Source organism: Salminus brasiliensis, chromosome 2, assembly GCF_030463535.1.
Source record: "Salminus brasiliensis chromosome 2, fSalBra1.hap2, whole genome shotgun sequence".
In the NCBI taxonomy this organism is placed as follows: Eukaryota; Metazoa; Chordata; class Actinopteri; order Characiformes; family Bryconidae; genus Salminus; species Salminus brasiliensis.
In genome coordinates, this window is record NC_132879.1 from 29,573,515 (window position 1) to 29,597,360 (window position 23,846).

General features: G+C 39.3%; 2 protein-coding genes across 6 annotated transcripts in view; one reads left to right on the forward strand and one right to left on the reverse strand.

Moving 5' to 3' along the window:
• Positions 1-32: 32 nt before the first annotated feature.
• fads2 (fatty acid desaturase 2) lies at positions 33-10,945 on the forward strand. Of its 2 annotated transcripts, none has more exons than XM_072672336.1 (13): positions 33-231; positions 1,695-1,933; positions 2,076-2,186; positions 6,609-6,806; positions 6,921-7,022; positions 7,161-7,286; positions 8,165-8,225; positions 8,324-8,400; positions 8,495-8,592; positions 8,686-8,782; positions 9,389-9,468; positions 9,576-9,701; positions 10,195-10,945. In XM_072672336.1, exons 2-13 carry the CDS (start codon positions 1,724-1,726, stop codon positions 10,244-10,246), a joined length of 1,338 nt encoding a protein of 445 aa, XP_072528437.1. In that variant the 5' UTR covers positions 33-231; positions 1,695-1,723; the 3' UTR covers positions 10,247-10,945. The 2 variants fall into 2 exon arrangements, with proteins under 2 accessions (XP_072528437.1, XP_072528438.1); XM_072672337.1 differs by having other exon boundaries at positions 1,700-1,933.
• A 1,384-nt stretch (positions 10,946-12,329) lies between these two features.
• The window catches only part of eps8l2 (EPS8 signaling adaptor L2), a 38,751-nt gene continuing 27,234 nt past the window's right edge, over positions 12,330-23,846 (reverse strand). For all 4 annotated transcript variants that reach the window (XM_072672339.1, XM_072672338.1, XM_072672340.1 and 1 more), the window contains 16 exons: positions 22,417-22,566; positions 20,920-20,999; positions 20,424-20,533; positions 19,314-19,390; positions 18,972-19,098; positions 18,559-18,647; positions 18,175-18,249; positions 17,587-17,735; positions 16,043-16,196; positions 15,882-15,916; positions 15,580-15,685; positions 15,372-15,500; positions 15,175-15,256; positions 13,777-13,960; positions 13,471-13,603; positions 12,330-12,997 (listed from right to left, as the gene is read on the reverse strand). In XM_072672339.1, coding sequence (XP_072528440.1) covers positions 12,911-12,997; positions 13,471-13,603; positions 13,777-13,960; positions 15,175-15,256; positions 15,372-15,500; positions 15,580-15,685; positions 15,882-15,916; positions 16,043-16,196; positions 17,587-17,735; positions 18,175-18,249; positions 18,559-18,647; positions 18,972-19,098; positions 19,314-19,390; positions 20,424-20,533; positions 20,920-20,999; positions 22,417-22,566 — 1,767 coding nt within the window. In that variant the 3' untranslated portion in view covers positions 12,330-12,910. The remainder of the gene's footprint in view (positions 12,998-13,470; positions 13,604-13,776; positions 13,961-15,174; positions 15,257-15,371; positions 15,501-15,579; positions 15,686-15,881; positions 15,917-16,042; positions 16,197-17,586; positions 17,736-18,174; positions 18,250-18,558; positions 18,648-18,971; positions 19,099-19,313; positions 19,391-20,423; positions 20,534-20,919; positions 21,000-22,416; positions 22,567-23,846) is intronic.

The following is a 23,846-nucleotide window of genomic DNA, read 5'->3' on the forward strand; positions in this document are numbered from 1 at the left end:
GTGCGCGCGCCCGTTAGAGTCCATGACTCCGAATATGAATGAGCGCGAGCGGAGGTAACGGGGGCAGCACACACTCATCAGAGAGCGCAAGAAGGACACACTCACTCACGCTCACACACACACACACACACACTCATTAGAGCGAGCGAGAAGGACTCACCCTCATCAGAGAGGCTTGAGTGCAGGTACATGTGAGTCAGCACTGCGTGGAGAAAAGTCATCACTGAACTGGTGAGTGCATTTCTGCAGCTTTACATGTGTGAGCTTTTACAAATGAGCCAGGTATCAGGTGTGCAGCTCATCCGCTCTCTGTTCACGCCCCCATTATTTGGGGAGCTTGGATCGCAGACAATGGAAAAGAAAAGGAACTCGACAGATGGATAGATATATATATATAGATACTTTATTGATCCTGAAGGGGGTTTAGGCAGGTAGCATGCTACAACACAGTGAGATACACAATATGAAAGAAAAAAGGACCTTCAAATATAGTGAAAAAGTGACTTTATATGCACATTAATATAACAAGTAAACCATATGTACATAATGCACACACGATTTGATATATATCATTATTTTAATTACATGAAAGTGAGGAAGTGGCTTGGTTTCCGGAGGGATGGCACTCAACAGCCTACAGTCTTGTGCAAATTATACAGTAGAAACATTGCAATCAAAGGAAGCAGCATGAAAACTTTCATCATCTCAAACAACCCAATCTAGTGCTGTTTGCTGAGTCAGTGAAATACCACCAAGCGTGCAATTGTCTATATTTATTATTATTATTAATATATATATATATATTAATAATAATAAACATATATACATATATCACCCATCCCTAATACACATGCATATACATAATGCTAGATCAATGAAAGAAGAAGTGTGTGACTCTATAAAGCCTGAAATAGCAGTGTGCAAGTGAAAACAACTTCTGAGATAAAAAAAAAACAAAACAAAACATGAACAGTTCGCTGGAAAAAGGTGGTCTTCATTTACATCATTAAAATATGTTAAATGGTTGCATTTAAATATAATGTGTTATGTAATCACTATTCCTACTAATAGAACCAACCATTAGGATAGCAACTATATTGATGGAACATATTTTATTTATTTATTACATTCATTTCAATCATTTGAATCATGAACCGTTTTCTTTCAGTGTTCCCTCATTCTTCCTAAAAGGAACTGCACCGATTTGTGAGCCGGCATGACACCCAATAATGGGAGTGGTCCAAGTCTGAATGTTTTTTTAGTGATGCTGCAAAAATGCACTTAATTCAATAAATCAGCAACAAGCTACACAGGCCTCGCTTATTTCCCACAAAGCAATTGAGTCCACTAATAGAGACTGCTTTCTTCTTCTGCAGGAGTCGACTTTCTCAGCTTTCTCAATGCATTTCATCATTAATAAGAAGACTGTCTGAAATTTATTGTTTAATCATAAAAGATGAATGTGTTCAGAACTACATCATAAATCAAATCAGATTTTATGACCCTGGCTTATCTTAATTGGGAATCGACCTGCTATTCTTTATCAGTACTTTGGGTTGGCTATTAAGACCAAGTGTAAACAACAAAAGAGTGGAAGAGAAAATGTAGGCTAACCTACGTGCCAGAACCAAACCAGACCACTGGAATAAAGAGATTGACTTACACTGCTTGATGTTGTGCCATCTGTGCTTTAGGACAGAGCCCACTGAGTGCCGGAGTACCAATGGGTGGGGGCAGTCATCAGACCGCAGAGGTCTCAACAGAGGGGTGCGGGGCAAGCGCATTGTACACATGGGAAGAGGTGCAGAAACACAGTCGCCGGGGTGACCAGTGGGTGGTGATCGAAAGGAAGGTGTACAATGTCAGCAACTGGGTTAACAGACATCCTGGAGGCCACAGAGTCATCGGTCATTATGCTGGAGAGGATGCAACGGTAACACACTCATCAGGCTACAGGCAACATGTTGTTTTGTTCACAAGCTTTACACACAATACAGTTCACACAGTTATTTTGGATTATGCAGTTCAGTTTTGAATTTGATGAAGCCAATTCATGGAAATGTTACTTCCTACAGGAAGCATTTATGGCATTCCACCCTGATCAGAAGTTCGTCCGGAAGTATATGAAACCACTGCTGGTTGGGGAGCTAGCTCCATCCGAGCCCAGCCAGGACAACAAGAAAAATGTAAGTCTGGATCTGTGCACATAAAGGCTTAACGCCCCTGCCCAATTAAAAAAACAACCATACAGGTTTGTCACAGAAATATACACTCACCTAGCACTATACATAAATACTGCATAGGGCCTTGTTATACTCCAAAAACAGCCTCAATTCTTCATGGCATTAATTCAGTCAGATGTAAGAAACATTCCTTTGAGATTTTGAGACACTTTCATAACTGTGAATCTCCTGTTCAAACACATTCCCAAAGATATTGTACTGGATTCAGATCCGGTGAACCCCCCCTCATTTCAATAGTTAATGTTGACATTGTCTGAAGCTGAATTTTATTTATTGCTGCTTTATGTACTGCTGCCACATGATCGGTCGATGAGATAAGTAGATAAGTAGGTACAGTTCTTAATATAAAATTCATGAAAAAGTTCATGTTCTTAATAAAGTGCTTGGTGACTGTACTATAATGCAAAGCACTGGAAGCTAGTTGAGTACAAACAATTGTGGACAATTGTGCTGAACTTAACTGAGTGAGAGAGTGAGGCATGGAGTTGGTCAGTACTAGAAGTTCATATTCATAATACACTCAGACAAGCACATTATGATATAATGTATCATTACACTGCCCTCAACTTTGGCATTAGTCGAGTAGCCACAGCTATAGCTAAAACTGGTCCTTATGTAGCATTTTTACCTTTAAAAAAGCAAAAAGAATAGAAAAACACTCCAGGTCTGGCACACTGCTAACTGCACTCTGTAACTTTGGTGAAGCAGGCAGGACAATGCTTGCAGGAACTTAGACTACATACTTTTAATGCTTTTAACCACTGTATCTCTCAGCTTGTCCAAAAATGTGTTTCCTTTAGTGACCGCACAAAATTAAAATGACACATCTTGACTGTAGGAGGAGCCCAGGAGCAAGAAATACAAAATTCTCACATAATAAAAATCTTTTTTTGTATTATTTACCAAAAGTGGGCTTATTTACTGACCAGTATCGATTACAGGCTCAGTGAAGAAGCACTGCTGTGAGTAACATACAAACGTACAGAATGTAATTTATGCAGCCAGTCAGCAACCTAGATTTTAGGTCAGGCATTCTTATTCGCTTACTGACACTGATAAGAGTGACTGCTCAGGAATTGAAATTTGATATTAAATCTTATGGAATATTTCACACTATAATAATACCACGGTCAGTATCCTAGCCCCAGTGCAATGTCAATCTTCTTAGCAGGATCTGTGTGGAGCTGACAGGCCACAGTGGTTCCTCTACTGAACTCTGTATAGCATGTCCAGGATGAAGGGAAATGCATGGAACGTGCAAAACAGCTGATCTAGCCAATCGTATATCCAGGCTCAGCAGGCCAGATGGATTTAACAAAGAGGACCAGGCGGCAGTGGGGCAAAACAAATGTACCGAAGCCCTGCCATATCTGTCCACAAATCAAAAGAACACCTCCTTCCACCCTTTTAGAGAAAGGCAAAAGAGGCACACCATGCACTCCCTAGGTAAATGCAAGCCAACTGCTCACTCCTTTCCTTGGTGAATGAAAAAAAAAGAAAAGAAAGTAGCACATAATGACAATGTAGCAGCATAGCATTTTTCAGTACCAAGTGAAAAGCACATAAATCCAGCTCTTTATGTGTCTTATATTCCAAGACAATTAATCAGTGCAATTTCCCAGTGATACCATGCTGGTGCCAAAGTGCCCCACCCCTTAGAGGACGCTCTCTGCCAGAGTCGACCCCATAGGCACACTGGCAAGGAGGAAATGTTTTTTTTTTTTGCATTGATGTGTAATTGCCACCATGGTGCGTTTGTCTCTGACTGGATCCAGATGTAAACTGTGCAACTATAGCTGGAACTGACTTAGCAGTGGCAGGCCCAAGGGGATGACTGCTGAAACTGCTGTTGTTATGGCCAGTAAGCACAGGAGAATGAGAAATTGTCAGGCGACCACCCAGTCTGATGTGGGAAAAGACATCAAGAATGTCTTAGGTCCATGTGGAACTCAGTGAGGCCATGATGGAGAATGAGTCCCGAGATAGGCCTGTAATTGAAAAGGCCTGAGCCGGTGTAATAGAGCCATTCTTCCGATTCATGGTCAGACCAAAGCTTGAGACATGCTTGAGGAAGGTGAGAGTCTTTATGCTCGTACCTTTTTAGTGGTTCATATGTGGCCTGCTGAGATGCACAGAAAATACTGTAAGTATTTTCACACAGTAAAAATAAACCTCACACAATGTGAGTATGTGTTATTGAGTATGGATTTTTACAGGATCCGATTCAGTATTTTCTGCTTCTATTGATTTTCATATTGATACAATATGGATATACTATACAATTGATATACTATTGCTAGGTGTAACCTGCATTTTTTTCTTGGAAACCAAGAAAAAAGGAATTGAAGAAAGTCTTTAAAGCATGATCTAATTGTTCAATAAAACATCTGCTGTCAAAGAAAACTTAAGCTTAAAAAGATTTCAAGACTTTAAAAGATTTTAAAAGGACACGTTAGATGCTGTGTTCACTGGTAGAGAAACTTTAGTCTGTAGCCAAATGTACTTATGTAAAAATGCATAAGCACCAGTGTGGTTGTCTCATTATTGACCCATTTTGCTTTTTGTAGAAATATGAGGATGCTGGAAAGTGTCAGCTTTTTAAAAGTGGAGCGATTCTGCTCTCAACCTAGAGCTCTTTATCAACTTTGTGTGTAGCTCATCCAACTAGGAGGAATCATTGAGACTGCTAGCTTGGCAGTGTAGGGGCTCGAAATTTCACAGGGCCTGTGAAAATCTGCTTGTGGCTGCAGTTAGCTAAGGTGACTGCTTCAGTGCTTTTCATAATGGGGTTTTCATCCAAGATGGGAGAAGTATAAAGTAATGCAATTTCTTAATTACAGTTTTTTTTAACGACTGAAATTTTGGCCACGTTATTACTAGCGGAGTGGCTATTAGAGAGGAAGATTGCCAAATGCACTTTGTCTGACACAGACTGCTTCAGTGTCTCTGTGGTGGAAGAAGTAAAAAACCATTGAACACAGTACCAAGCCTTTACTTGGCCTCTTTTTTAGAAGCCTCCTTGGTTCATCGCATGGAAAATGCCAACTTCCACTGGGAATACTTCACCAGGAATGAAGTATTTTGAGCTTGTTTTCTTAACTCTTAACAAAATTAATCTCTGAAAAATGTCTGTTGCCATAGCTACTGTATCCAGCCTACCAGCCGTAATGAACGTAATGAATACGCTGACTCAGTTGTATAATAGTTTTTTTTTTCTTCTCAGCTTGGTCTAAGCTAGTGAATAGCTTTTAGGGTCGATAAGGCTGTATGAGACATGTGACTCTGGCTAAAGTTACTGAAGGCCATTCAAGCCTTTGTTTTTATTTAAACACGGACATGCCAGTATCTGCTGCCATCTGTTGCATTTGTGGTGGTACTACATTTTGGCCTAGTTCGTGTGACCTGGGTCTCCTTTTTCCATACTCTTTTTCACAGGCATTCCAATGCAAATTCAAATCAGCCTCCATTCCTTTCCCTGCTACAGTGCTTTCTTCCTTCTCGTCTCTTCTTTCATCTCTTACCAACATATCTTTGTGTTTGGCAACATCTGTGTTATTTCTTAATGGCATCATTTGAAGGTTTTAAGGTATTTTATTGTCATGTAAATGACTGGTGTTATCTTATTTATTAATAACATAAACAGTGGAGACTGAAACTTAATCTTTACTATATGAAATGGACAGACCTGGTATTTTTAGATGTTGTATTCAAACTTTCAAGATAAGAACAAGAAGTTACACAAAACAACAAGATTTAGTAAACTGCCTCAAGACTGAACCTTCTTTTCAATTGTGAAGTAGTCATTTTCAGGTCAGTCACCCTACCCTAGAAACTCTCCATGTTGCTTACATCATCAGTGTTTCATGGTATTGGTGTTCTCTACTGTTCTTCTGTGTTCTTTATTATTCATAACAATAGTGGAACCCTTTTTTGGTGCTAAGTAGAACCCATTTTAAAAAAGGCAATTTAAGGAAGTATTTATAGGCAATTGAATGGTTCTTTTGATTGTCAGAGTTCTGTTAAGTAAGGGAACATTAAAAACCCCTCTTTTTTGTGAAATGTGAAATGTACAGTACCTTGCTGGCAAAAATTAGTAAATGGTCTTTGTAAATTTCACAGTATGTGCACTGGTCATCTATTAACAGTACCTATAAAATTTGACAGTAATAATCATGGTACTGTAACCGCTATTAAAGCAATAATCTCATCACTGCAATTGCTCACATTTTTTTTAATCACAGCAAATATTATACTATCACAGTGAATAAATACTGTTTCTATTATTCTTTCTATGTCTAGACGTCCAATGACGGTCTGACTGACTGACTGACTGACTGACTGACGTTTTCTCCTTGTTTCTCTCAGGCTGCCCTAGTGGAAGATTTCCGGGCTTTGCGGGAGCAGTTTCAAGCAGAGGGCTTGTACCGCACTAATCCCCTGTTCTTCATGCTGCACCTTGGCCATATTCTAGTCTTGGAGGCCATGTCTCTAGCTCTGCTCTGGTACTGGGGCAACGGCTGGATTACCACAATTCTGTGTACTTTTATCATGGCCACTGCACAGGTAGGAGGTGGGCTCTAGCTGGGGTCACAACTCTTTTTTGAAATGAAGAATTTTGCTCATCTTTATGTATTTTTCAAAAGAAGTCAGGCGTGTTTCCTCTTTTATTTCATGCAGTCTCAAGCCGGCTGGCTGCAACATGACTTTGGCCACCTGTCAGTCTTCAAAAAGTCCGGCTGGGATCATGTAGCGCACAAATTCGTCATTGGACATCTGAAGGTACCGTTTCAGCCTACAGTCACAGTACTGTAATCTGTTAACCCCTTTTATATACATATGCCACACACAGTGAATACACCCAGTGTATTATCCTGGCTGTCTATGTGTGTGAATATATGAGGTGTTTGTGTTGTATAGGGAGCCTCAGCAAATTGGTGGAACCATCGTCATTTTCAGCACCATGCTAAGCCCAATGTGGTCTGTAAGGACCCTGACATCAACATGCTGAAAATCCTGGTACTGGGGGACGTACTGCCTGTGGAGGTAATTGATTTCTATAAGTAGACTTAATGTGATAATCCATAATACGGACACTCAGTACACTAGCTGATCAGTACACTGGCTGTGCTCTAAAATGCACACCTGATATGAATGTGAAGTAGTGCTTTTTTAATGTTACAGCTCTTCACAGTAAAACCTTTGTCTTATGCTCTATAATTGATTCCTATTTGCCACACGACATGCCAGAGGTAATTGCAGTAATTAATCTTTCTCCTAGCACACAATACACAATATTATGCATATACAGTAAACAATACGCAAGACAATAACATTCAGGGTTTAATACAAGAGAATCCAAAAAAATGACACATGTAGGAGATGATACACCCAGCCTGTCATGTATCCATAATAATACCAACCTCTTATCCCGAATTTTGCACCTTTATCATTATATTCAGTTGCCGCCACACTCCTGGTTTATTAGGCATATATTTAGAATACCGTATCCCTTGTGTAGTCTTGCTGGTGTGCTCTCTCTCTGCGGTGGAGCTGGGGACCTGATGCTTTCCTCAGAGCATGTTGGCTGACCAGCATAGCCGGCAGTTTGAAAAGAGGCAGTGGCTGGCTTCACATGTGTAGGAGGAGACATGTGTTAAATCCATACCCTCCTAGTGTCAGGAGCCTTGCTGGTGTTAGGGGGAGCTATGAATGGGTGGCTTATTTGGCAGTACCAAGTTGGGAGAAAAAGGGAAATTCGACAAAAAAATTATATTAAAAAAAAGACTAAAAAGGGCTAAAACAATTTAAAAATGTACTAAAATTATGGAAATTATTAAAGTTCCATAACATTTGAGATCACATTTGCCATTTCCTTAAAGTGTTGCAAAGTAATATTGTACTTTCTTTCTTTTTTGTTTCAGTATGGAGTTAAAAAGTTGAAGAGCTTGCCCTACAACCATCAGCACAAGTACTTCTTTCTGAGTATGTCCGACTCTTTGCTGTCCCATTTACAAAATGACCTATATGACCTGCATGCATTGAAATGTACCCTTTTATTTTTCGCTTGTTTCCCCCCTTAGTTGGTCCTCCTCTGCTCATCCCAGTGTACTTCAACATGCACATTTTACAGACAATGATCCAGCAGCGGGACTGGGTGGTAAGTTGGCGTTAGAGCTGCTTTAAGGTGATGTCACTGCCATGTGTTTGAAACATTGCTTTTAATTGTTGCTTTTTCTTTCTTTCCCTTTAAGGACTTTGCATGGTATCTGTCCTACTACGCACGCTATCTCTTTTTTTATGTTCCCTATTACGGATTCTTTGGATCACTGGTGCTTCTCACTTGTGTGAGGTAAGATCTCTACGATGTTGCACAGCCAAACTCATGCTAGTACAACAGTACCTTTAGAAGTAGTAAAGTATGTGTTGCTGGTGTGCTTTGCAGGTTTTTGGAGAGTCACTGGTTTGTGTGGGTGACCCAGATGAACCACATCCCCATGGACATAGACTATGACAAAAATGATGACTGGCTGAGCATGCAGGTACATATTGATTCAGCATCTAGGATGCTTATGGCTTACCCAATCAGATTTACAATGATAAGAGAATCAAAATTTTGGTGAATGCACCCTTGGCTATAAATTGGCCTTGGAGATATATATATATATATATATATATATATATATTAATCTGACTATGTAAGGATCTTAGGGTTATAAATAATAGTGATTTATCTAATGCTGTAATTTATTTCCAGTTAAAAATATTATTGACAATTGAAAGACTGATGCTCTTCCTCAATTACGTTTCCAAGAAAAAAAGCATACTTTTTACTGGTTCATTACTCATTACATGCTACAAATGATCCAAATCATGAGAAACAGATTTACAGAGAATAGATTTACATTTTTCACATATATGTTTAATGTATGGTTGGAAATATAATATATTTTGTAGAATCATAATAGATTTTGTTATTGCGATATTTCTGAGAATATCGTAGATAGCGTCAGTGCTTAAAGACCTCTGACCAACTGCACATTTAACATACCATTCTTCTATTAGAGTAAGTAGAAGAAAAGTCCAATAAAACACAGTAAATTACTCTGGATCAGAATCTAATTAATGTGTGCTTTTGTCTTGTTTAGCTGAGAGCCACCTGCAACGTTGAGCAGTCATTCTTCAATGACTGGTTCAGTGGTCACCTTAACTTCCAGATTGAGCACCAGTGAGTAGAGCACTTCAGTGTGTGTGTGTGTGTGTGTGTGTGTGTGTGAATGTGTATCTGTATCTGTGTGTTTGTATAAACTATGTGCTCTTCTTTTCCTCCACCAGCCTGTTCCCTACAATGCCCCGCCATAATTACATTCGTGCAGCTCCTCGGGTTCAGAAGCTTTGCAAGAAGTATGGAGTTCAGTACCAAATCAAAGGCTTGTGGGAGGCCTGGAGTGACATTGTCAGGTAATACACTCTTCCCCACATGCTGCTCCCAGGGGTTCATCAGACAGTGACTGGCAATGCATTGATATAAAAGAGGACAATTTTGGAATGTTAGAACTGATTAGAACTGATGATGTAAGTCAGTATAAGGGTCTCAGATTATTTCAGTGTAAATTAGAAAAGTTTTATTTCTTTAATAGGTTGTTTTATTATCTGTATTTTTAAACCCCTTTAAAGCCCAAAGCCCACCGGCAGGCCAACGGTGTTATTACAAACTTCTATTACCAGAGAATAGCCTCACCAGTTTTTACAGAAGTCCCGGTAGTATCTAAATAATACACCTTAGTGGGTAATTTAAGGGTTAAAAGTAGCCTAGAATGTAAAACAGTGTTTATCTTGGCATACTTGAACAAGGAGAGTACAAGCGAGCCATGCCACTTCAATTACTGCCTGACTCATGTAGTTGTGGTGCTCTGAAGTTAGCACTGATTTTCCTTTTATGTGTGTCTCTTAGGTCTCTGAAGAAGTCAGGAGAACTGTGGCTGGACGCATACCTCCACAAATAATTGCCATCTTGCCCCTGCTTCATTTCATGAGTGTTTGAATTTCTAATCATTATTCAACAATCAAAAAATTCACTTTTCAGACCCAGGAGAACGATTTTAAACTGCCGAGAATATTTAATTCACAAATACTGTTGCTGTCATGTTTTATGTCTCTTCCTTTTCCATGTGTGCTGGAGCTAAACTGTAATTAAGGTGCTTTAGCTGTAACTGAATTAGGACCAGAAACCTCATCTGGATAAGAGAGCTTTGTAGCTTTCAGTGGTGCAGGAAACCTCAGACTCACACACACACACAAATGCTGTTTGAACGCTGGACTTTATAACTGTTAGGACTGTACTCAGTGATATTTTATAGTTTTTTTTAGTTCTATATATCTGACTCCTAGCTGTCTTGTTTTAATCCGAGTAAAGTTAGGTGAGATAGCATTTAGAATTTGAATGGGAGTTTTAGCAGAATTACTGATTACATTTGAAACTTTTGCAATTTTTGTACTTCTTTAATCTTGGCCCATTTGAAAGGAACTTGTGTTTTCTCTTTTCTTCTCTGTCCTGCTGTCCAGTTGATGTTATTGGCAGAAAAAAATGGAACAGAAAGTACAAATCTCAGACTAATTCTGATCTTCAGACACAAAATTCAGTGCAACACTGGCTCTTTAAACATTGATGTAAAATAAATAATAAAATAGCTTGTAATACAGTGTTCAGTGTGTTGTTACACCTTTTCACAGCTGCTCCACAGGTTTTTTAATCAAATTCAGTACTTTAATTCAGTCATTTATTAAGTACAGTATTTTAATATCTTCTAAGACTCCAAAAAAGGACATATGATACAACCTTTACCACAGAACCCACAAACCTGAAAATCTTAATGGAATTGAGAAACTGCCTGACATTTTATGCCCTGACAACGTTTGAAATTTGTTTGTTAACTTTTTTGTAAGGATACCCATGCAGTTTATTAAGAGGACCTGTACACCTACTGATTCATTCAGTTATCCAATCTGCTAATCATGTGGCTGCATTAAAATCATGTAGCAATAGGCCAGCTGAAGTTCCCATCAACTGGCAGAATGGGGGAAAAATGTGATGTCACTGATTTTGAGCGTGGTACGATTGCTGGTTTCAGACAGGCTGGTTTTTAGTGTTTCTTGAATGTCTGATCTCCTGGGATTTTCAGCAGTCTAGAGTTTACTCAGAATAGTGTAATAAAGAGAACATATTCAGTGGGCGGCAGTTCTGCAGACTGGTTTGAGCTGACAGGAAGGCTATGATAACACAGATAACAACTCTGTACAATTGTGTGAGCAGCAAAGCACAATACATCCGAACCTGAGACTGATGGGCTCCAATTGCAGAAGATCATGTTAGATTCTGTCAGGTTCTCTAAGTCAAGAACAGAAAGCTGAGGCTGCAGTGGGCACAGGCTCACAAAAGCTGGACGGTCAAATACTGGAGAAAAGAAGCCTGGTCTGAGGAATCTCGAGGAATTTCTGCTGAGGCATACAGATGATAGGATCTCTCCCTCATACACACAATTTACCCATCTTCTGACAGATACTTCCAGAATGATGACGCATCATGTCACAAAGCAAAGGTCACCTCAAACTGGTAAACGTGACAGTGAGTTTGGTGTTCCTAGTCATATCAATATAAATCCAATAGAACACACTGCAGGTGCTCCTAAAAATCAACATGGACTAAAATAACAAAGGAGCATTTTCAACGTCTTACGGAATTCATGCCATGTGTTTTTAAGAGCAAAATGAGACACTACCTAGTATTAGTATAATGCTTTTAATAAAGTGCGCAGTGGGTGTACATCGCTGCTGTCCAATGAAATCTCCATTCTTTTTCATTTTTTATGGTTTGAACCCTGTAGCTGCTCTGTACCCTGTTAGTAATTCTGGATGAATGGATCAACACAAATGCCCTAAATTACTTTGAATAAACAGTTTTTTACATTAACAAAGTTAAGAACACTTTTGCCTTCTCCTGTAAAGTCACCATGTTTTTCACTGGACAGCCAAGGACATACACAAGCCTTCAGCCTGTTACGCCAACCAACAGAAACTCTGAAAAATGGATACCATTAACTTGACTTTATTATGTTCTTGCATCATACTTTCATGACAAAAAATCAGCACGTGAACATGCATCTTTAGACAGGATTGGGGACGTTATTTACATAGAAACCCTTGTTTTTTGAAAACAAAGGTATTCTCATAAATCGAAATGAAAAATGGCATTTGAATGTGACGAAAAGCCCATGAGCCAAAGACCTATAACCACACGATGTACAATCATTCTTTTAAACTGCTAGAAAACATTCATTCTGGACAACATCGAAACAAATTCTCCAAAATCTCCTGTTGCTCCGATTTCCTCCTCTTTCTTCCCTCACAGGTTTAGGCAGAGGTTAAAGCATCATATCTTCCCAGCATAAACAAGTGTTAAGAAACAATTTACGTGGACGAATTAAAACATAGCCTTTTCTAAAAACAGAATAAATATACAAATCAAATGTATACAAGATCTTAGTACACGGTGATACTGCATGTAGATTATATGACGATGGCAAGAGAATAACAACGAAGCAGGATTGTACGCTGATATGAGGATTGTGGATATTCTAGCATTGTTTGACAATTACTGTAATGATGGGTTTTTAAAACTTTTTCATATCTGTGGCAGAAGCTATCTTCTCCTTCTGTTTCCCCAAGACCTGCTGCAGCTCCGAGTCTCCTCGGCTCTTCTGATGGGGACATAAAAGAGTATTAGTGTCTTTCTGCTACTGGTAGAAGTAGAATTATGCTGACCTGAGAACCGTTCTGCTTTTTCTCTTATAGTGCTTATGTTTGGGATTTAGATAGTAGATCCCACTTTCACTTAAACAAAAAATTTTCTAAAAGTTGGACCAGCTTCTGCTCTTTTTAGTAGCCGTTCTATGTTATGATCTTGTCTACAGTAAGACCAGTAAGTTAACTCATAGTGAAAGATAAAAGAAATAAATAAAAAGTAGAAAATAGATCTGCGAAATTGTATCAATCAAACACAACAGTGAGAGCTTTGCCTACTGGAGTTTGAACTGTAAGCAGAGAGGCTTTATGAGGCTCTATGAGGCATTCAGCTCCTGCATGTTGAGCTAGCAGGTGAGTTATGTGCAGATACGTTGTGTTATCTGTAGCTGGTTGTTTGTCTGTAGGTGAGGTGTAAAGGGTAACTGACCTCTAGCTGGGATTTCTGCACTGTGATCTGGCTGTAGACGCGTGCCCCTTCATCTCCACACACGGCCTTCAGCTCTTCCTTTTCCAGAGAAAACAACTGTGCCCCGCTCAGGATCCCCAAACAGTCCACACTCCTGGGAGATAAACAAGCACTTACAGTTTTATTTACATTTGCACAGCTAATCCAGCCATTTTTACAACTCTAATTATACATAACCGCTGCTTTTCCTAAAGGAACCTTGAAGAATCCTTCTTTTTAAAGGTGCAATTTTACATCACCACATTTTCAACTGCCAAATGAACTTACGATTTAGAGAAGCCCTTGCCATTGAGCCAGGTGGTAACCTCAGCAGGGGTGGAGTTGAAGGTGAGGGGAATGGCACGACTGGAGTGACGCTCTACTTTGAAGTTGCGAGTTGGCTGCTGGATCTTACTTGCGGTGATCCGTTTCAACAGCTCATCATTCACTTCATCCATCTGCTGAGTGCGGACTGAAGGGCAGAGAGAATAAAGAGAATAGAACAGAAGAGATTGGAAGAGAGGTTTTGTTGAAAGAGCATCCTAAGAAACTGAATTTCATAAATGCCGTGAGTTTGCCAGAGTTCTGATTTGTCACATTAAAGGTCAGGGCATAATTCCATATGCACTATGTGTCCACGGGTTTGTGTACACTCTTCACTACCCTATTATCATGCCCTCTTAGACATCAGTCAAATGGCACACGTTGCCCATGTTATAGCTTATTTCTATGTGCAGCAAACTCCCGAGTTCAGTTCAAACCAGAAGTGGCCATTATATTTTGATATGACAGTGAAAATGGTCAAAGGTTGCCTCTGAGAAACCAATACATTTGTGGAATGTTCTTGAGCCGCTGTAGTGAAGGTGTACCGAGAATGGACCTCCCGCACATTGAGTGCCTCCCAACGGTGAAACAGTGGTGCCCCATGGGCCACTGATGCCAGACAGGAACAGCGACCCCGGCGTGTGGCATAGACCAACCAACATGCCACAGTGGACTAGTTAACCTAATAAACACCTTTTCTTATACTGTATTTGTCTACTTCTCATTATTCCATTAGGGCCCAGAATCCAGCCGAACAAGACGCTGTCACTCTGACCAGGGAATTGCATGAATATTTGAATCTAAGTTTGAATCCTGGTCATGCTGCTAGCCATCGGCAGTCAGGGCCCAAAGAGAGCACAACTGGCCTTGCACTTTCTCCCCACATCACTCTAGTTGATGCTGATGCATCAGAGTCGGGTACACAGCGCTGTCCTCCAAGCACATTGGTTGCCCGGACCAATGCCCAGTCAGAAAAGCTTGATCTGTGTAAAGGACTGCCTTGTTCAATAAACATAGAAAACACTCCTTTTTACTTTTATTTAATCATTATTCTTATTATTTTTTACCTGCTTTTCCTCCATAATTAACCAACCTACTAGTTCTTACAATACAATAAAATAAAAAACAAAACACTGCTTATAGTGTAAAAGGGTGGGGCTAAATTGTTGTAAATTAATTCTATATTATTTGATTAAGTAAAATGAATCAGATACATGTGGCATCACAAAAGCAATGAATTTGAAACAGGTTGTTTTTACAGCTTAATTCAGTTCTGCATTATATGGGACTTTTAAAATGACACAAGCGAACCATTAGTGGGGGACACTCATGTATGAATGTACACTTCATGAATAAACTCACTGTCTTTATCCCGTGGTGATCTTGGCATGTCAAAACTGTCCCCTCTTCCCAAAGAACCCGATGGGGATGAACCTTTATAGGACTACAAAGAAAGAGGGAGAGAGAGAGTGAGAGAAAAAGAGAGAATCAGAGACACAATATTTACAATCCAGCACAGTAAAAGTGTCTAGGAAGTGGCGTGAGTGTGTGTGTGTTACCTGGCTGTATGCTGGGTCCATGGCGCGCAGTTCCTCAGGTGTAACTACATCTAGGATGTTGTAGGGCACATACCCAGCTTGGCCGCTCCTGTTCCTCAACTTCCACCACTGCTTGTCATCCTCGATCACCTTCACACAAACATCTGATCAGTAATAAGCTCATTTGCAACACTGCTCCCAGATAACTCTCTTCCTCGCTCTCTCTCACCTCTAAAACCTCGTCTTGAAGGACAGACAGCTCATTGGCATTGCGGGCAACAAAGTGGTATCGGATCTTGGCGTACTTCCGCCCAGGGGAAGGTGCTGTGAAGGATCTACATGGGTCAGACAAAAATGAACTGGTTTAGATTTATCAAAATTGAATTCAAGTTTTAATGACAAGCCTACATTTAGATATTAATCGGTGAATGTGATATATATATATATATATATATATATATATATATATATATATATATATTTGAATATTTATTTATTCTGGTGGAATGTCAGTGGTTTGCTCAGACTCACCCGTTTGATGACAGCGAGGACTGTGATCCAAAGTACTGTACAGTACGAGAAAAACAGAAGGGAAGAAAGCTGAGAAAATAGTGAAGTAATTATTATGGTAATTATTATATACGATGCTCTCTCTCACTCTAACTCGCTCGCTCTCTCGACTTCTCCCTCACCTCTTCTTTCCTGTACTCTGATGATATGGGGGACATTGGTCCGGAACACTCTGTCTCCCATGGTGATGAGCGGAACAGTTCCACAGGAGGCTCCCAGCCGTTCCGAAATTTTGGGATGTAGAGAGGCGCACACTGGTCCCTTGGCCAATCAGCTCTGAGAGAGAGGAGGCAAGAAAAAAAGAGAGAGAGACAAAGAGAGACAGAATAAGAGGCCTACACAGTGTCGCTAGTTGAGGAACAGAGGTTCTTCACACACTGCCATTTTAATTTAATAGGCTTTAGGGGCTGCAGTCTAGGGCCCAAACACCAAGGGGCCCTGCACAATTCACTGCTAATGAAATAACGATGAAAGAAACTTCAAAACTACATATGTTCCAGCTCTAATCCTAACGCTGCCTATATGAAATATGTAGCTTGTCTGATTTGCTGAGGGTTTAAAATAAAACGTCTTCATACAGTACGCTCTAAAAATAATGATGCCAAAAACAGTTCTTAGTGAGATGCCATGAAAGAACCATTCTTGGTTCCCCAAAAAAAGAAGTTCTTCATTACATGCAGCATATTTGCAACTTGTGTGATTAAACAAGCAATACAAGGAATACTGAAAACGGGCTGAGCACCTGATTTCAGTTGGCAGAAAGACAAAAACAGACATTAAAATGAGCATTAATCATTTACACAATATCATTGTTTTAATATAAGTGAAAAAGTGAGGCTCCTCCCCCAAATCCTAACATCTAATGTCACTTCTATGAGTGTGATAGAATCTCACACCGCCTAGCTTAACCTGTAGTCATTTTGTAAACCTGAACCTTATGCCTTGCTGAGCGTATTAACATAGTTTTTTGATGGGCGTTCAGGTCTTATGTAATGTCCCTTGGAAAGTGGCTCAACATTTCTCTTTCTTGGTGAAGGTAGATGAGCTGATAGGTAGTGTTGATAGAAGTGGAGAATATAGCATTTGGCTAACCAGTACAGGAGTCTTACCCAAGGACTCATATTGGTTAACATGGTTAAACCCCTTTTGGGGAATCCCCAGTCTGCCATATAGAGGGTGTCAGAGTTATCCTCCACACTAAACCAACTAACCAGTTACAGTAGGAAAAAAAAAGATTATTGTAAAATTTGAATTAAATTAAATAAAACAGCCTTTGTTTTACAAATTGAATGTTACAAACCTGTAATATTAATAGTAATAATGATAATAATACAAATTTTACCATTAGTTAGAAACCTCTAAACATTTTAGATAAGAACCCTCTTAAGTAGTAATTATTAAAACATATATTAATAATTCAGTAGCTAATTAGTTTAGTAGCTGTAATCTACACTGTACCTCCATTCATTTGTGATGTTGTGCTTCATTTCACTAGGAACACTTCAATTCTACTCATGCACTGGAATGTGCTCTATGTCTACAAAGAGTTTATGGTTTTCGAGCTTGTTAAGGTACAGTTCATTGGAGCTTCACATGTGCTTTAACAGGGTCATCCTAAAAAAACTACCAGCAAATCCACAGCGGGCGATTACAGCAGCAGCACTACCTGGGTCGCGTCCAACCGTCACCCAGTAGCTCAAAGATGGTCATCTCCTTAGGGGACAGGTGCCCTCTTAGAAAGTCCACTGCATCTCGAGACAGGTGGGGAGAGAGGACTGAGCGAGACAGCTCGGGGCTACCACAACTCTGCAGCACCTACAATAACACATTACAACACTAAATCATCCTTGACCAAGAAACAACACGCTCTTAGCAAAAAAAGCAGCACATAGTACTGACAAAGGGTGTTTCGGAGGCAGGAGTGCAGGGTGTTACCGCTGCAGCAGAAAATTTAAAGATAATGCTGGGCTGTGCTATGTCACACTATGTATGCACTGAATTGTGCACACATTTGTTGAAAAGGCTAATGCTACTAAGCCTGTGTGCAGTGTTCATTTAATAATAATAAAAAGGTAACTCTCAAAGGTTAATTTGTTATTTGTAAATATTTTCAATCCTTTTATTGTTTATATATTAGACTTTCACTCAATTATATATCATTGTCTCCACACCCCACTTCAGTCACACTTTCACTTAATCACAGTTTCTCTGTACTTTCTACAACTCTGCTTGTGTATTTGTTTCCAGTCTTTACCAGTTCCAGTGGTCCAAAGAGGAAGTGGACGAGTTCTGAAGCGCTGGGGTTCTGAATGTGCTTCTTCAGTTTGGCCTGCAGAGGGAGCACACAGTCAGTATGCCCTGCCATCACTCCACTCCAGTGTGAGTCGACTACTTTTACTGAACTGGGACAGATCGTCTCAACTCCAATCCAAATGAAGAAATAACAGATAACAGCCTGCATACTGGTTTTATAATGGTTAGTAAATAATGATGCGGCATTGAGCTCTGAAGTTCTGTATTTCTAAATAAACTATCATCTAAAACAATTTTAGTGAGTGCAATATAATACAGGTTAAAAGATCTGTGGTGAGACCATGAGACCAGCAGGCCATGTGCTGGAGCCCAGAGAGACACTCACCAGCAGATTGAAGGAGAGTTTTAGCTTTTGTAGGCTGTCGATGAACTCTGCTTCAGATGGAGGTTTAGCTCTTAAAGTTAACATCCCCTCTAAACAAAACCACAGAGCAGCCATTATTGCCATTGTACACAGGAACACACACATAGAGTTAGCTTTTTTGGCAAGCCCCCTAGTGGTTAAACCACCAGTAGAGTGAAAATTGACAGGTTGTATTTTTTTCTGATGGGTTTGTGTCTGAACTTTGGGGCTTTGAAAGATCAAGTTCATTAAATATTTATTAGTAATAGATTAAGTGACAGAAATGTGATTGTTCAAGGTGCCTGCAAAAGAGGCTAATACTAACAGGAACAAACTGTTCATATAGTACAGGAACAGACTGTTTGAATGTGAGCAGACTGAAAGAAAATGAATACCTGCTGGTCCTCTTTTCTTATTTTTCCGGCTTTTGTTGCGCTGGTTGAGCTGGGCGAAGGCTTCTGCGGCTTTCTGAAGCCGTGCCACAAAGATCTCAATGTCATCCAGTGCACAGTTCAGGATTTGCTAAACACAAACACACACAGATTAAACTAGCAGTTACATCACTGAGGCCAAATTCATGCTATTACTCATCTGATACACACCTTGCTTGTTTGGGTTTTAGCTCTGAGCATGTGTGTATGCGTTTGTGTGTGTGTGTGTATGTGTGTGTGTGTGTGTGTGTGTGTGTGTGTGTGTGTGCTTTCCATCTGATGTTACTCATTGAAAAGAGCACTCACCACATCCTTCTCAATATGCTGGGCAAGTTTCTCATATGACTCGACGTCCTGCTGAGCTGAACCTCGCCTTTCAACATCTAAAACAAACGTACAAGCGGATTTCAGATTTTTTGTAAAGGTTCTGCGAACAACAGGGGAAGAATCTTTAACCTTTACAATAAACAATATATATTTTTTTGTTTTCAGCAGTAACATTCATCATGAAATCTCACATTTTTAGATTTGTTCTTTTTGGTGAGTACAGATTATAGTGAGTACAAATTTCACTGTGAGCAGCTCGTAAAGGAAATGCTGTGGTATTCTGCTTATAAAAACACATACAATTCATTTTGCAATCAAAAGTTTACATACACTAATCATGGACACAAATGTCATGGCAATACTGGACTACTGGTGGTTGTGAAATGGAGAAAACAGGCTATGGTGAAGCTTTTGGAATGGCCTGACCACAAGCCTATAGAAAATATGTGGACTGTGCTTAAAAGTTTGGTTGGTGCCAAAAAACTGAACTCAAGAAAAAAAAAACTTGTGCACAAGATTTATTTATTTATTTATTTATTTACCAAGTAAAAGTTGTAGTGGTTGGTGTGGCGCAACAGATAACACCACTACCTGCCAGTGACCTACCACACCATGTGGGAGACCAGGGTTCGATTCCCAGTCTGGGTGACTATGCTGCGCTACACCAATAAGAGTCCTTGGGCCAGACTCCTAACACTACATTGGCCCACCTCTGTGATATGAATAACCTTGTATGTCGCTCTGGATAAGAGCGTCTGCTAAATGCCATAAATGTAAATGTAAGTCCATGAATTTATGTAAACTTCTGACCAAAACTGTATAACTGTGTAGGCTAACCACCACATAAAATAATTGAGGCCTGCGATTTAAGACTGTGTTGTTGCAACTGCTATGATGTGTATATATGAAATATATATAAAATATATATATATATTTATATATATATATATATATATATATATATATATATATATATATATATATATATATATATATGAAAAGTGAGCCACCTTCAGAACATTTATTCCTTTATACCCTATAGGGTATACGCTAGTTGTGTCCGAGCATGGGCAGGTGTATTTGGCTCACTTTTCATGTCCGTAGCTGCCACGCGACCTTTAACTCCAGGGGCTGGACCTTTAGATTCTGAGGGGGGGATGATTGTCTCCCGCTGCCGCTTCATCTTCTCCTGGTTCATCCTGGGGGAAGAGTGTGTGTGCAGTGTGTTTTGAATTACTGCATAAACATTCTCATAGCATTACACTGGAGTGTTCAAATTCATACGACTATTCTAAATGCATACTGAGTTATTACACTGGAAAGGATATCAAAGAATAGTGTCAGAACACCACTGTAGCCCATCAAATACCTACATATACAGAGGTGCAATTACTATAAAGAACCAGGGACCATGTTGTGGTCAGACAGTGTGCTATGATACCAGCAGACATTGGATGTGGAATCATTATTGAAATGACGCAGGTGCATGTGATCTCAAAGTTGATTCAACAGCTGTTGCTCACTGGGATGGATGATGGCAATAGCAGTTCAGGACAGACATGCCTCTGTTGAACAGAAGACTCACTTTAGTGTCTGAGGTCTCATCTTCTTGCCATGTTTATTGTCTCCCAGCGCGCTATCAATGTCAGCGTGCACTATATCAGCCTGGAACACATACAGACACACACAGACACAGAGTCAACATTATGCAGAGTAAACATACTTTTTAATTTATCTAAAATCAACCTAGGTACATTTGTTACAATAGCGCTCTAATAGGTATAGGTTTAAATATAAGTTTAAAGACACATATTTCTTTTGCTTGCCAGAGAAAACAGACATTTTAGAATAACACTGAACAAACCACAATAAAATATATTATCCATTCAATTATTATGATTAGAAATGTTAGCCTTCTGTCCAATAGGCCAAGTCAGAACTAATCTACCTCACAACACAACTGAATGGTATAAACACATTAACAAGGACATATATTATACTAACAAAGTGCATCAGAATGAAACAAATTGGAGTTCAGCAGCTGTATGGATGTCAGAGTTAACTTGTGATTGCTTCACATTATGATAATCTGTGTTATCAATGCAGGAAAGGAAAAATATCTTCAGAAAATCCAAAAACCTGTCATGATCCAGTTTAATTAAATAATTCCAATTCAACACACACATTGTAAAATGGATTCGGTTAAATCTCATATTTAACAACCATGTTTTCGCTGTAACAGAACTATAGTAACTAGGAATGTTCTGATCAAGTTTTTTTTTTTGCCTCTGATTCGTTCAGAATATCTTAATGCTCACTGTTGGCCGATATCGATCTGATCCGATCTTTGTGTTCCTATAAATAGTCCAGCCCCCCAAAACTTAGGTAAGACGTGCTGTTAATAAACACTGATTTATTTAGCTTGGTAGCAACTTCTTTTTCAATGACTGTTCTACACTTTATAGTGTTTAATACCCTGACCTATGACTGACCTACCTGACCTAAACCAAAAACACTTTGTGTGTGTGTGCTTGCCAGGTATAATTCAAGAGGAAAGACGTGATGGGAGTACTGTTATATGTCCCCATATGGAATATAGTATCTTTGTCGTTGAGTGGCTTTGGCAGTGTGGACAAACAGCAGAAATTAGACTTTTTACAGATAAGTGGTTTAAACACAGTCAAAGCAGAGCCACAGATACTGGGTTACGTTTTCATGTTACGCTGTAGAATAGTTCCAAATGTTCCAAATGTTACCTTCTAAAAAAACGCTCCACATCGCAGTAGCTGAGAATCATGTCTGTTAATGCTGCCTAGAGAACCACAGAGGATGCTCTGCAAAAAATGCCTGGATCGGCCATGATCCCGTTCCACTGGATCGGATTGGGACATCCCTAACAGTAACAGTGTCAGAAAGCAATGCATGGTATTTTTCCAGCTGATTTGGTTGTTCCTGCAAACCTGGCATTGCTTCAAGTCCATTCTGATTGTGCTTCAATTTTAGCAAGCTTTCAGTCAGGTGCATTCAAACTTTTTAATAGCTGCCAACTGTTTTTCACACAGCAAGTGTGTGCGTGTCTCACCTCGACTTCATCGCAGTAGAAGAAGTGTATGTCTGGTTTGTGCTGCTCGTTGTCCTGGCAAACCAACAGCAGGACAGACGGGTAGCGCGTCTTATTCAGCACAGTCTGACTGTGATGCACTGTGGAGAGAGGGAAGTTCTCCAGCTCCTCCTGATTGAAAGAGAGGGGGTTGGGGTTGGGAAAAGAGAGAATGAAAAGGGTGGAATGGATAAAGAAATAAATGATACAAAGGAAGGATAACAGGTAGCTAATAAAACCAACAGCTCTGAGTATATGGAGTATATCTGAATCAGTGGATTTTAAAGGCACCATATCCCATAATTTTACTGTACTTCTTTTTGTGTGTTCATCTACCAAAAACAGTTATGATTCATTTCTCCATGACTATTTTCCAACATCTCAAAATTCTATAGAATTAAACAGGTTTACTGTTTAAACAGGTTGTTACTTTGTCAATAAGATCTGTACTTAAACATGATTTCTGTTCCGACTGGCTGGCATGTATCACTCCTTACTTAAAATGCCTTATCCACAAAACTGAAACACTCATAACTTCAACAGGTGTGGGTGGAGAGGAACTGCTCTAGGTTATATAGGCAGATAAATGTAAACACCACAAACAATTTACTCTATTTATAGGCTGTACAGTGTGGGCTGGGGGTAAGCAGTATGTTTTAAAACCCCGACAGTGTTCGCATACTATATCTAATAATTTAATTTCTAAAATATGAAGAGAATTCAGTTTTCTACTATATGGGCCCTTTAATAATAGTTACTGTATGTTTCCTGCTGACCAGGATAAAGGTCTCTGAACACTCAAACTGATACTGACAAATCACATCCACAGTCCCAATCACACCATAGAGCCAGGGATCATAAAACACCAAGGCCACAATAAAACTCCTCATTCACCTGACTCAGCTGTTTGGCCGTAAAAGATTACAGATCAGCAGAGATAACTGGCTACATTGTTTTTTTCTTTGCTGAAGTAAAGAAATGCCTCAATGTCCATCTTGTGTCCACAAACTTTGTAGTATGAAATTACATTATGGTAAAACTGGTGTTAAAAGGCATTACAGATTTTATGCATAGCTGATATACTAGCTCTTTTCCCATACCAAATATGAACTTATTGACTTATTATGATTTTCACCATATATGGCCCATTCTAGAATTGCAGGTACATTTCAAGCATGGAAAGATTTGACCCATTAACAGAGTTGACATTTTCAACCATTTTGTGCCTTTACTGTATGTGCTAATCTCAAAGTAGATTCCACACAGTATGTCCAAAACATATTATAATTTATTTACAACTAAATGGGAGATTCCCTAAATATCACAATAAAAGACTTATATAATATATAATAATAATAATAATAATTTATTAGAATAATAGAATAATAATATTTTATTATTTAATAGTTTAT